The following is a 13,609-nucleotide window of genomic DNA, read 5'->3' on the forward strand; positions in this document are numbered from 1 at the left end:
CAGGTGGGGAGTGGGGTGGGAGAGGGGAGGCCACATGGTCTCAAGGCTGTCCATCTCCCCCTAGGGAACAGTACCAAGTCTGGAGCCCTTGGCCACGGGGAGATGATGAGCTTAGATGAAAGCAGTTTCCCTGCCCTGGAACTCAACAACCGGCGGCTCTCGGTCAAGAACTCCTTCTGCCGAAAGAATGGCCTGTACACCAGGTAGGGGGCCCTCTGCCTGGGGGATGGGAGGATGGAAGTGTGGGGACCAGGTGTGGGGGCCAGGAGTGCCCGGGTGTGGAGAATGCTGGGGAGGGCCACAGAGCAGGCAGGGCCCACGTGGCCTTACCCTGTCCTGGGAAACAGCATTCAAGCTCAGAGGCTGGGAACAGTCACCAGAAAGACACAGCCGGGCCAGGCAGTGCCACCAGGGGCTTGTACGGGTCCCACCAGACCTGCTGCAGCCTGGGGCTGAGGGCGCACTGGGGAGAAATTCACAAGGAGGTGACTACTAAGGGTTCCTGCCAATGACAGCAGACTGCAAATAACTTGCAAAATTTTGCAAACCAACCTACTGCTGCTTGGAGCCAACTGCTCTGGTAACAGGCAGATCGTGGCTTGCTCCAAGGTGAGACGGGCCTAGCCAAGGTGCCAGGAGCTCCCCTATCCAGGGTTTCTACACTTTCCTCCTCCGCATTCAGGGGAGTATAGAAACCCTCTCCCCTGGGTCCTTATTTATCCCCATTAGGGGACAATCTCCCACCACCATCCTCCCCCAAGGGCAGCATCCACCTGAATGCAGCCGGTGAGGAAACAAACACCCCACGTCTGTTTCCTCCTGACTTCTCTCTGACCCCAGGCCCCTCCTCGGCCCCATTCCCTGTGGCCACTGGACTGCCCATGTCCAAGGGCAGGCACAGCTGCTGGGGCCCACCTGACCCTCCCCTGATATGATGTGGCAGTTTTATGCCCCTCGGAGCTCAAGAGAGATTGCAGGTTGTAGCTGGAGAGGCTCCTGCCTCCGCCCCAGCCCTGTTCACATTCCCAGCTCACCGGAGGGGGCGACAGTAAGCAGGGGGAGTCAAGCCTCTCTCAGGGGGCCCTCACAAAGCTCCTCTCTGTCTCCGTCTTGGAGGGACGAAGCGATGTGTGTGTTCATCAGGAGGACAGAGGGAGGGGCTCGCAGGCCGGCAAGGCCAGCTCTCATCCCCCGCCAAACCCAGCCTGCCAAATAAAGAGCTGTTTGAGGCCACAGTGGCAGGCCAAGCTGGGGCCTGCATGGCCACGGCAGCCCCGCCAGCCTGGCTCCAGGGCCTTGCCACATGTGACAAGGGGAAATTGCACTGGTGGCCTCACCTGCCCCTGCCCCTCCCTGCCTCTCCCACCCACAGTGCACACACACCGAGGCCCCTACATGTCCCTGCACCACTGCGTATGTACAGAAATCCCGTTTTCACCCAACCTGTCCCAGGCTCCGGGGACCTGAACCCAGCCATGGTGGCAATGCCCCCTCCCATTCAGCCAGCATGTGGCCAAGGCAGCAGTAGCTTAGAACCCCATTTCTTTCCTCCTTCTCCAGGCCCCTCTCTGCAAGGCCCAGGCCTATGGAAAGCAGACCTGGGGAGAAGGAGGGACCAAAAACAGAGGGGACCCATGGGCCTGTGCTCCTCCAGGACTCATTGGGGTCTCCCCGGCCAGGGAGGCTGCTCTGTGTGACGCCACCTTTCAGCCCCACTCCCCCAACTCTCTCTAGGTCTCCCCCCCGGCCCAGCCCGGGCAGCCTCCACTACTCTGATGAGGATGTCACCAAGTATAATGACCTCATCCCAGCAGAGAGCAGCAGCCTGACTGAGAAGCCCTCAGAAATCTCTGACTCTCAGGTGAGGGGCAGGAAGCCCAGGTGGCCTGCAGAGGGGAGAGGAGCAGCCCCTTCCCAGAGCAGGGCAATGAAGGCAGACAGCTTTAGGGTGCAGGCCTAGGCGGGTGGCCCATCTCATAAGCTTCCCTTCTGCCTTTCCTTCCTGCGACTGAAAAGACTAAGGGGCCCAAGAAACTACACAGAAATCAGATGTGGGCTAGCTGCCACCTCCCAAGTTCTGCTCAATGTTTGCACAGTACTGTTGAGGTCCCTGGAACTTTGATCATATCAGACCACCCTCCAAGAGCACGGTCCTCTAGAATGGCAGGAGTGGCCCCACATACTGCTACTCAGTAGCTCTGGCTTGCAAAGAAGCTTGCTGAAGGCAAGGAGAAATTGACACCCAGCCCTGAGTAGGCAGAGGCCTGGAGAACTGCTCAATTTAACTACTCCAGAAACAGGGGGCTGGGTGCACCAGAGCCCTGAGGATGGGAAGCTGTGTAGACCAGCAAGGCGTTTAGCTTCGGGTTCAGACCTTGCTCTTCTGCCTATGAGCTGGGACATTCTGGGTGTGCTAGGTGACCTCTTCGAGCCTCAGTTTCTCCATTTGTAGAACAGGCAGGGATGACAACAGGTTCTCTGGTGAGGTTGTGGGGAGGATTCACTGAGATTAGGCACAGAAGACCTTAGCCCAGGGCCTGACACATGGACCATTCAATAAATGTCAGCTTTTATGTTAACTGAGGGGACGGTGCCTCCAGGAGACACAGAACTCTAGAGAGCTGCCACTAGGTGGGTCATGCGGGGACACTGTTCCAGGCTATGGCGGAGGGGCCAAGTGCATTCCAGTGATGCAATTGTACAGCCTCCCAGCCCAGCCCCCTCAGCCAAGCCCAGTGGTTGCTGAGGAAGGGGACGTGAAAGGCCACTGCATCCCATGCCCTGGACCTTTCTGTCCGGTCCTGGGAGAGGAAGAGGAGGAAGAGGTGCCAGCAGGGAGCAGGGCTCTTCGCTGGGTAGGAGGTGCCAGGGAGCCTGGGGTCTGGTTGCGGGCGCCATGGACTGAGGACGTCTCATTCGCTGCTGTTTTATTTAGCTCCAGGGTTACCGATGGGCTTGGCAGAGCCATGAAGACTGGACCTAACTCCCCCACTCAAAGCTGGCAGGGACAGAGACCCCAACTTTGCCTGGCTTAGTTGTGATTTGATGGGGAGACAAAGCTGCTCTGAATCCATGTGATTCAGGTTATGGCATCTTTTTATGAGTATGTAATTCTTCGTAGCCACATAGATACTGGGAATTCCCAAGGCTGGTTTGTAGATGTCTGAGTCCTTTTCCTGAAGTGTGATTTTTCTTTTTTTTTTAAATCCCTGAAAATGATGACCAGCATTTAGATTCTAGACACTCAAGGTAGAATTCAAAATGTAAAGAGGCTCCCTCTGCCCAAGGGGCTGTAACATGGGACTCCTGGAGCCACGCTCCTATCAGTGGAGAGAGGGCCAGCAGGAGGGACCTCCTGTGTTGCTCTGTGCAGCTGCCCTCGACCTTCTGCAGAGTGCATTATTAATCCGCTCTCATTGGCTGGGCGCTGACCTTTCAGGCAGTAAGCCCTCTCGGTGCTGAAGGTATTGCCTGTATATCTCACCAGCTTTTGGTTGCCATCCCTGCACGAGCTGGAGGACCCCCACAGGGACGCAGAGTCAGCCTATGGCCATGAGGCCATGCTGCAGCCTCCTATCCTTAAAGAAGTTGCTGGGTGAAGAATCCCTGTGCTCAAGACAATCCTACATCAGAAGTTACCCCCAGGACAGACAGACAGAGCCTGGAATCCTTCACTTAGCCATTGTTTTGATTTGTTCAGAACTGGCCTGTCACTCGAACACTGTCACTCCCATGGAGCACATACCCTAGAGACAGGAAGCTTTCCGGGTTCCAGAAACCAGTCGTCACAGCGGAATGCTCAAGCTCTTTTTTTTTTTTTTTTTTTTTTGTCCTTTTTGAGACCGGCCGCACCGTGCTCAGCCAGTGAGCGCACTGGCGGCCATCCCTATATAGGCTCCGAACCCACGCTGCTGTGCTCCCAGCGCCGCACGCTCCCCAGTGCACCACGGACTCGGCCCAGAATGCTCAAGCTCTTTTGGGGGACATTTGACCGCAGGCCAGGCTCTCGAGGCNCTCCGAACCCACGCTGCTGTGCTCCCAGCGCCGCACGCTCCCCAGTGCACCACGGACTCGGCCCAGAATGCTCAAGCTCTTTTGGGGGACATTTGACCGCAGGCCAGGCTCTCGAGGCCTGCCTGTAGAGTTTGGGATGGGTCAGGGTTTGAGTTGGGGCTCGGCTGGGTTAGGTGAAGGCAGGAACTTGTGACATTTTGGATCTCTGATGTATCTCCAGCATCTTCAACAGTGCAAGCAGTTCAAGGTCAAGTGCCAGGTATGGAGTACGTGGGCACTCTATAAATACCTGTTAAAAGAATGAGAGGTCATCGGGGAAGCTAATCGACCGAAACAGACTCAAGACCAAGTACAGGGTAGCAGGACAGAGAAACAAAAATGTGCGGTGTAAAGTTATTATTCCTTTCCAACCAACAGCCAAACACACATTCAAAGGAGTGCGGCCCCTTCACAGTAACACTGATGACACCTGCCCCATCCCCAGGGGCCACATGCCGCACCACACATGTCACAGCAGCAACCTTCTGAGACAGGCATTGGTGTCGTCTTTTTCGTACAGATGAGAAAACTGAAGCTCAGAGAGGTTAGGTGAATTGGCTCAGAAACAACAGCCAGAAAGTACAAGCCTGAGATTCCAGCTCCCAAGTTTCTGAGCCAGACCCTGCGCACAGGTGTTCAGACTGCAGGCTCGGCTCAGGCCCCTTCCTCTCCCCTGTCCCAAAGCCTACCCATGGGCCAGTCACGTCACCCTCACCATAGACCTTTCTGGAAAAGCCTCCAGAACCTGCTGACAAGACACTCAAGAGAACCAAACGCTTCACTCCTCCAACTTGACACACTGACGAGTAACTATGGATTTTCTTGGAAAAAAAAAAACAAAAAAAACTCGAACACGCCCTCAAAGAACAAAGACAGACACTCAGAGGACAGTGCTACAGGCACTAAAGTTGCTCCCTAAAAAGACCCCCAAGCAGCTTTGGACAATGAGGTCACTGGGATGATTGTCCAGCCTTCTCAGAGGGCTGCTTTAGCGGGGAGACACACATTTGAAAAGTGGAGTGTTGTTGTGGTTTGGTGTGTAAGGCCTGGGCTCGATCCCAGCTCTGCCCCTCCATGACTGTGGGACCTGGAAGGGCCCTTCACAGCCCACACAAGGCCGGAAGTACCGTCTGTCCAAAGGGCCACTACAAGACCGCTAAGTGAGATGAAGTCAAGCTGGTGCAGTGCTGGGCTCAACACAGCGGCTCTGGAAAAGGCATGCAGGGTGATTAGGGTCTGTTCGCTCTAGAATTGTTCTTGAAAACCAGGCACTTGGCTTTAGGGTGACCTTAGGGAGTCTAAGTTCCAGGAGGCCACTGCCAGACCATTGGCATCTTCAGAGATAGAAGCACCTAGGAAGACGCTGAGAATGTTCAGCCTGGGAAGCCATCAGTCACCCGTGTCCCCATTCCAGGTCACTGGTATTCCGTACCCATTGTTAAAATGTTACATTGCATCCACACCTGTTGGTAAATAGCCACCACCCTGGGCATCACCAAGAGGACGCAGACAGACTGCTGTATGATTCTTCAACTGTAGAATTGCAAGAGCGAGGGGAGAACAGGACCCCACTTCAGCCAGAGCTCTTTCCTCCGTGCTTCTGGGGTCAGGTTGGAGTTTGTGCTTTAACAGCTAAGGAGGCCTGGATGTTGCATCTTCCCAAGGCAGTGCAGGCAGTTCAGTGGTGCAGAGGGAGGGGCAGTGCTGGCTTCTCAATGCTCCTTTCTTGGGCACATTCTGAGGACCTAGAAGTGACCAAGACATGGCCCTGCCTCCCAGGGCTGGAGGGGACAGACTTGGAGACAGAGAAGCTGGCCTTCCTCTGTTGTCCCCGTTAAACATGATAGTAAGTAAATCCTGCTGGTACCCACCCATGTGAGAAGCAGCTTGATTACAAATCAGTGTCTGGAATGCAGGGCATCCGCCATGTGCCTTTCATTTGGGGCTGATGGTGGATCTGCTGGTAGTTCTCCCGTGACAGTTTATGCAAGTTACGTCCCTAAGGATTAGCAGCCACAGGGGGCCCCTCGGTTTCAGCTGCTGGGGAGAATGACTGCCTATCTATTTGAAGTCTTCCCTCCCCCAGGCCTTCGGAGAGTGAGTTTGGCATATGCCTCCTGGTTTACATTCTAAGTCAGACCACCCAAAACTTACTCTCCAAAACTGGTGGAAATCTGCCCAGCCATTTTCCTGTGATATGGTAATAAACAAAAAGTCCATTTTACTTATAAACAAATACACATGATGTGGTGTGAGAGAGACCATCATACGGCTGTGGGCGAAGGGCTGGAGGAGGAAGGGGCCAAAGGGTGGAGTCGCAAAGTCGCTTTTCCTCAAGGGTTGCAGGAGAAGGGGCTCCAGGCGCAGGGAGTAGCACACCGTAGCGCACCCAGAGACTGGAGATTTAAAGAGCCTGTGGCTTGTTTGATGGAACTTTTAAAAATGCAGTATGGCTGCATTCCAACTCCATTCTCAAAATAAGAGCCCAAGTTTGGTAGAAGAAAATAAGTATATTTAGCACACAAATAAATCTCAATGGAAAAGAAATTCCAAGGCAACGGTATACACCCTCTAATCTTGTTATTCAGTTCTTGGCGATATCATGGACGGCCCCTTCAAGTTCATAGAATGGCATTAAGCCTGCACGACAAAGAAAGAAGAAACCATAGGACAAGTCGTATTTTACATATGACTATTGAGCACCAGTCATACTGGCAGACATTTATGGGGCCCTCACTAGGAGCCAGGAAGGACTCGAAGGATGGTTCGTGAATGATGCCACCTCATGCTCAGAGTCCTCTGGGAGGCTCTAGTGGTGTCACAGCTGTTTTCAGATAATGATGATAAGGAAGAGTGAGTCAGAGAGCGCCACCACCCCTACCCCCCTTAGCTCCCTGTCACATCAGCCCTACATACCTGCTGTGCACCATGCACGGGTCGATCCCTGTGTGGCACCCGGGAGGAGTCAGCGCTGGCTTGGCTCTCCATGGAGCTCATTCATTCATTCCTTGGTGCATTTATACAACAACTATTTGTTCCGCATGCACTACACGGTACCAGACGCTGCTTACGTGTGGTGGCTCCAGTAGTGCTCAAGGCAGACTCTTATGAATGTTACATTACCGTGTGCTACAGTCTATTAGGGGAGACCACATGTGTGTAATCACATGTTTCCATTTCCCATTAAAATATTACAGAACCACAGTAACTAACTTCAGGAAGAAAGTGGCGAGCAAGTGGCTTTCTGTTTCCTGTGGAGCAGGGATAGCTATAGCACTGTGAGGACGCCCGGGGGAAAGACCACTCCACCTAGAGGCTCCCAGAGGGCTGCCTGGAGGAGGTGGCCTTTCTTCGAGCTGGGCCTTGCAGTGTGAACGGGACTGGGTCCTGCACAGAAAGGAGCAGTGAGAGTTTGCTGGAAGCTGGAGAGGTGGTCGTGTTCTGTCTTCGCCCTCCTGCTGAGTGGCGCTGATCTCTCGTCACTGTTCGTCCTTGTTCATCAGGCTCGGCGGAGCCTCATCTCCTGCTCCTCCTTAGCCTGACCCACACAGCCCCTGACAGCCTGAGCTTGTGCCAAAGGAGACACACACTGCAGGGCAGACAGAGTCCAGGGAAAGGAAGGCAGAGCTGTACATCAGGCACCTGCTACGTGCCAAACCCTGCGCTTTGTACATTCTCATCTAATGTCTAACTATCCCACCACGCACATGAGATGATTCCCGTGTAATAGGGAAACTGAGGCTCAGAGAAGTCAGGCAGTGTGCCCTTGGTCACAGAGCTCAGAATGCCGGCAGCTGGGATTCAAATTTAGGTCGTGCTGGCTCTGGAGGCCGTGTCTACTGCGGCCTGCCTCTCCCAGCTTCCCGGCACAGAGGGGAGACTGAAAGAGAGAGGCCTTCGCTGGCGCCAACCCCACCCCAGTGACCTCCCACAAAGCCCCTGCCCACGGACATCTCTTTCAGCTGAGGAGCGGGTGCACATTGGCTTCACTTTACCTGTAAGGGCCCAGGTAGCACACATGACATAGTGTCTGAGCTGACACTTTTCAAAGGATATTCCTGGGAGATTACCAGCACAGGGAGCCCAGAGCCCTGACAAAATAGTGTCTCAAGGAGACATCCAGCGAAGTTCTTCAGAGATGCCCAGGAGACACTTAGTACAACCCCACCCCGTCTCTAATCCCGAGCAGACTGCAGCCCCTGCAGGAGAAGCCCTACTAGCTCCCGGGTAAAGGCACCCGACAGGTCAGGCTGGGGCACTGTGCGCAGATGCAGGGCCAGGCTTCAGCCTGGAATCGGTGCGGAGAGCCCCAGGGTCCACAGATGAGGTGAGCGCTCCAGCTTCCAGTCTCCAAAGGAGCTGCACGGGTGACTTCCCTGTCATCTGGGGCAACACGTTTCTCCCAGACTTCATGAGATCCAACACGTTAAGGGCCCCCTGCCTGGCCCCAAGGTTTCTACACCATCCCCAAGCCCAGGACTGCTCCCCACCCCGTCGCTTGCCGAGTCCGGTGCAGGAGTCCTTTCAGCCAGAGATGAACAAAGAAGCAAAAGAGCTTGGCTCTGCTCCCTCTTTTTTGTTTCAGTCTTTTTTTCAGGGTCCTCCCTCCTCTGGCCCCCTCCCTGCTCCATCACCAGGCCTGGAGTCTGTGCTCCCCTCCCCAGACCTTAGTAATTGCTGATTGAGTGGCTTTGAGGAGCTGTTAAGAGGCCAGGGAGCTGAGGCAGTCACTTGATGGCCTGGCAGGGACGGCCCCTGAAAGGCCCCTTTGTGCCGGGCCCATTACTGGGAAGCTGCATTCAATTACCAAAGGCTGCAACAGGGGCCCCTGGTCCCCTCTGGCTTGCTTTCTTCTCGCCCCACCCCCACCCCGAAAAGAAACAGATGTTCAGGGAGATGGGGGCGGGAGCCTAGGCAGAGACCCCCTCCTTGGGCTTTGGAGAGCCGGGGGAGGAGCAGACCAGACTGTCTGTGCCTGGCCCCTCCTGCAGCGCCGCCGGCTCTGTTGGGCTCCCAGCTCTTCTCTAGCCTTCCATCTCCATTAGGAATGCTGCCCACAGAGTGCCTGCACACAGTAGGTGCTCAACAGACACAGTTGATGGGACAGTGATGATTTGAATGAATGGGCCTTAAGATCTGAGGCCCCGGGAGCTCCAGGGAGGCCCACTCCCCACCCTGCCCCCAAGACATGCCCTGAACCTTCTTCCTCTCCAGCTGCCTGAGCACTGAGTCAGCCTTCCCGGCTCCCAGGCCCTTTCAATCCCTCCCAAGTGGGCTTCGAGGCCCCCTCCAGCCCAGGCCCACCCTCACTTTTTCTCTAGTAATACCTTTTACAGTGGACTCTCATGTTAGCTTATTTCACCCTGTGCACTGCAGGGATCTACCCATTTTACAGACAAGGACACTGAGGTTGAGAGATCCTGAGTGATGGGTCCAAACTTACCCCCTGGCAAGGGTTAGAGTTGGAACTTCACCATGTCACAATCACCTCTCACCCCAGAGACTCATTTACCATGGGAGGGACCCACCATGGTCTGGGGTTCTTCTCCAGGATGGGGGCCTAGAGCTGTCGAAGTTCTAGAACCTCTGGAGATGTTGCTAGCAACTGTTCAAGCCAATTAGTGGGTGGAGAGACCTAACCTGCAAGGAGAACTGTGGGTACCCCTCCCTCGTCCCCACACTCACAGACCCTCCTGCCTCAGGGCACTCACCATAGCTCACTCAAGCTGCTCCTGCCTCCAGCCAGCCTGGCCGCATCCCCAGGACCAGGAGCCCACCCTGATCATATGGAGCCCCCCGCTTGTGCATCCCCTTTGTTCTCCTGGGCGGCAGCTGGACAGCAGGCAAAGAAAGGGGCTTGTATTGTGCTGCATTGTGTGATGGGGGGAGCCACGGAGGGACCTGTCATTGTCTTGGTCAGCCACTCCGCCAGCCAGAAAGATTGAGGTCCTGGGGGGTGGGGCTGGCAGCAGTCAGGAGAGTGGCTGGGGTTGTGCAGGGGTGAGGAGAGGGAGGGCAGGGGCCAGGGAACATAAATTAGCAGATGGACTAGGGAGCATTCGATCTCCACCGGGAGGGTGGGCGCTCTCATTCCCATCTTGTGGCCTCCAGGCAGGAGTGGAGAAGTTGGGAGCATGCGTGGGCCTTAGAAAATCAGGCAGAGCTGAGTTCAAGCCCAGCTAGATCATTTCCTTGGGCAAAACCCTCAGCCTTCCTGCACTTGTGTTCTCAACAGCACTCACACAGCATCAGCACCCACGCAGCATCGGTACTCACGTAGTAATAGTAGCTACAGCCCAGAGGTGCAAAAATCAAATACGGTAATGCAAGGCGGCGTTTGCTGCCGCTTGGCAGGGTGCCTCCTCCAGTCGTCGGTACTGGTACCGTTGTAGTTCTGTATGTGGTAGCTCTGTTGTTGGGAGGCACCCTCCCACAAGAAATGCACTTACACGCCACTCGTGCAGAAAAGGGCAGTTTATTCACTCCAGCTGGCCAGCGTCTGTCTCCCAAGGAGCAACCAAGGAAGAGCGGCCTCGGGCTTTGGTCTTATAGGGTTTTTAAAGGCAAAAACTACATCCCATTGGCACACAGGATTGTCCAGGTGCACAAAGCAAGCTAGGGGAAGCTAGGTCATAGAGACCTAGAACGAGCCATTCGAGCAATCAAGCATACAAGTTTTCATTGTGTATGGTTCCTGTTCCCATGTGATAATTCACTGTGTGTGGCTCCTGTTTCTATGCAATGGTTTTTGTTTCTATGAGAAGATCAATGGTTTCTCCTGCAGAAAGGGGGGTAGTCTGCAGGTCAGGCAGGGGGCAAATAGAGTTACTTAGGTTAAGCAAGCAATTCCACAGAAGCAGATAGCGTACGTTATGAGGGTGTAGGGAGCTCTATTTCAGTGTGTCTTGAGGGTCTAGCTGTTATGAGGACTCTGAGTTCCTGAGAACAAGTCGTGCCGTCCATTTCCCATAGCGCAGACCCTGTGGTTAAGGTCACTGCTTTGTTTTCTCTACCTGGAAAGCAGGACACAGCGGATCATCCCCAACTCATTTGTATTGGGCCAACTGCGTTTTCTTACTGCAGTTTTTAATCCCCCAAACTAGGTTTTACTTTAGTTGATGTAATTATCTCACTGCTCCCAGGCAGGGGCAGTAACTGGATGGGGGTGAGAAGCCTGGGTGGGATCCCTGAGCTGTATTTCATTGGGAGTGTGCTGCTCACAAAAATCAGAGCTCATCTCTTCCAGAGAGTTCTGAAGGTCTTCCATCTGTTGTCTTATTTAGTTCTCAAAACATTGCTGAGAGCTTGGTGGGGGAGGGGTTCAGGATATCTTTAGCTCTACAATTCTGATTTTCCTTTACAACCCACATTGACACTTGCCTTGCGTTGATTTCCCTGAAAGGGAGTTGTGCCTAGGACATCAAAGCATCCCCCAAATTTAAGAATAATTGAATATTTTATATTTCCAGGAAAAAGCTTCAAAGTCATTATCATGTGAAAATTTGGAACCTTTCTGATATTTTTCTCATGTTTCTTTTATAACTGAGTGTGGCTTTTGTTTTGGATCGCACATGGGAAGCCACCAGCATTTTTCCATGGCCTGGAGCCTCGTAAGGTATTAATCTGGCTCTGGCTTTGTCCCCAACCACAAAGCAAATCAGAGGCTGGACCAAAATGCGACTCAGTGTTGCGGATGAACCTTGAACACGTTTCACTAAGTCAAAAGAAGCCAGACATGAAAGGTCATGTATCGTATGACTCCATTTATAGGAAATGTCCACCATAGGTAAACCCCTGGAGACAGAAACCAGATTAGTGGTTGCAGGGGGAGTTGAGGGGAGGGGATGGGGAGTGACTGCTTAGTGGGTACAAGATTGTACTTTGGGGTGATGAAAATGATTTGGAGTTAGAAGTGACGGTTGCACAACACTGCAATGTGCTAAATGCCAGTGAATCGTGCACTTTTTCAGATGATTAAATTTATGTTCTGTGAATCTCAACTCGATCGAAAATAAAGTTAGATAGAACTCAGGTCTCCCAGTGCACATAAGTGTCTACGGCTCCATGCCAACACTGTGGTAGACCCGGCAGGTGCAGGATCTGCTCTGAAGGAAGCAGACGGTGGCACAACAGGGCTTGATTCCACTTGGCAACGAGGGGCAGAGATGCCCATGGTCCAAGTCTCGATTCCAACCAGAGTGCTCTGTGCCTTCCAGCCCTGACCACGATGACCCTTCCCCCAGGGCCACTGACATCCCTGATTCTCTGTCCCCCCAGGGGAGCGACAGTGAGTATGAAGTCGACCCCAGCCACCAGAAGGCCCACTCTTTTGTCAACCACTACATCAGTGACCCCACCTATTACAACTCGTGGCGGCGGCAGCAGAAGGGCATCTCGCGGGCCCAGGCGTACAGCTACACGGAGAGCGACTCGGGCGAGCCAGACCACGCCACCATCGCCAACAGCAACAGCACCCAGCAGGGCAGCCTCTTTCGACCCAAGGCCAGTCGGACTCCAACGCCCCAAAACCCCCCGAACCCCTCAAGTCAGCAGAGCACCCTCTACCGCCCCCCCAGCAGCCTCGCCCCTGGCTCCCGGGCTCCTATAGCAGGATTTTCATCATTTGTTTGATGTCAGAAGAGGAAAGAGAAAGAAAGAAAAATGGCACCAAACTCCTCCGTCACCCCTCCCTGCACCGCCTGCCAGAAAACAAAAACACCAAGAAACCAAGTCAACTTTTCACCTCCCGAGTTTATTCTTCCAGAGATTCCAGGGCCAGCCAGGCTGGTGTGGAGGGGGAGGCAGAAGCAGCCACGAGAGATGTCTGTGGCCAGCGGCTGGTTGGTGTCACAACTGTGGGGCTCGCTGCTCCTGCAGGAATTGCACTGAGCTGGGGAAGTGGCCGTTTTGCTGCTGCAGTGGATGCAGCCTGGGCTGTGCCCCTGGAGAAAGAAAGGGAGAGAAGACAACAGACTGCAGGGCTGGTGAGGCTGGCATGGCTGAGGGAGGAAGAAGCTTCTAGACATCCAGCCAGCTGCCACCTCCCGACATGGGCTAGGTCCCGGGACCCGCTGCTCCTCTGCTCAAAGGATGGGTATCCCCTGAGGCAAAGCCACCCTCTTTCTGTGCACCTTCCTCCCAGCCCCCCATCCCACCCCATCCCAATCCATGCCATCACTGGCAGCCATCCGATGGCCTTGCCCGACCCCTGCCCTGCCTCGACCACCTCCACTTCCCACCTCCCTCATTCAACTTCTCCATCAAGCATTTGGTTTATTTAGCAAAAAGGAAAAAAAAAAAAGGGGGTGAGAATTTGCTTAGCTACTTCCTTATTCCTTCCTATTTTTTTTAAAGTAGATCCAAGGAAGAGGTCCCCAAGGAGTGGGGGAAAGTGTCCCCCACAACGATCCCTGCCTCCCTGGGCTGGAATTCACTTTCCTGAGCACAGACAGGAAGAGGTGAAGTTTGGGGAGCAGAGGTTTAAGGTGGCTGGCCTGGCACTGTGGGATAATTAGGTGTAATGCGTTGCAGGAAGTCAAGAATGTAAGAATGAAGC

General features: G+C 54.1%; 1 protein-coding gene across 1 annotated transcript in view; it reads left to right on the forward strand.

The window, feature by feature from the left end:
- Nucleotides 1–13,377, forward strand: part of SDK2 (sidekick cell adhesion molecule 2) — a 119,122-nt gene extending 105,745 nt beyond the window's left edge. Inside the window, 4 exon segments of the mRNA XM_008576085.1 lie at nucleotides 65–203; nucleotides 1,735–1,861; nucleotides 12,331–12,636; nucleotides 12,691–13,377. Of these exon segments, the coding sequence (XP_008574307.1) occupies nucleotides 65–203; nucleotides 1,735–1,861; nucleotides 12,331–12,636; nucleotides 12,691–13,041 (923 nt within the window). The 3' untranslated portion in view covers nucleotides 13,042–13,377.
- The last annotated feature ends 232 nt before the right edge of the window (nucleotides 13,378–13,609 follow it).

Source organism: Galeopterus variegatus, unplaced genomic scaffold, assembly GCF_000696425.1.
Source record: "Galeopterus variegatus unplaced genomic scaffold, G_variegatus-3.0.2 Scaffold1283, whole genome shotgun sequence".
NCBI lineage: Eukaryota > Metazoa > Chordata > Mammalia > Dermoptera > Cynocephalidae > Galeopterus > Galeopterus variegatus.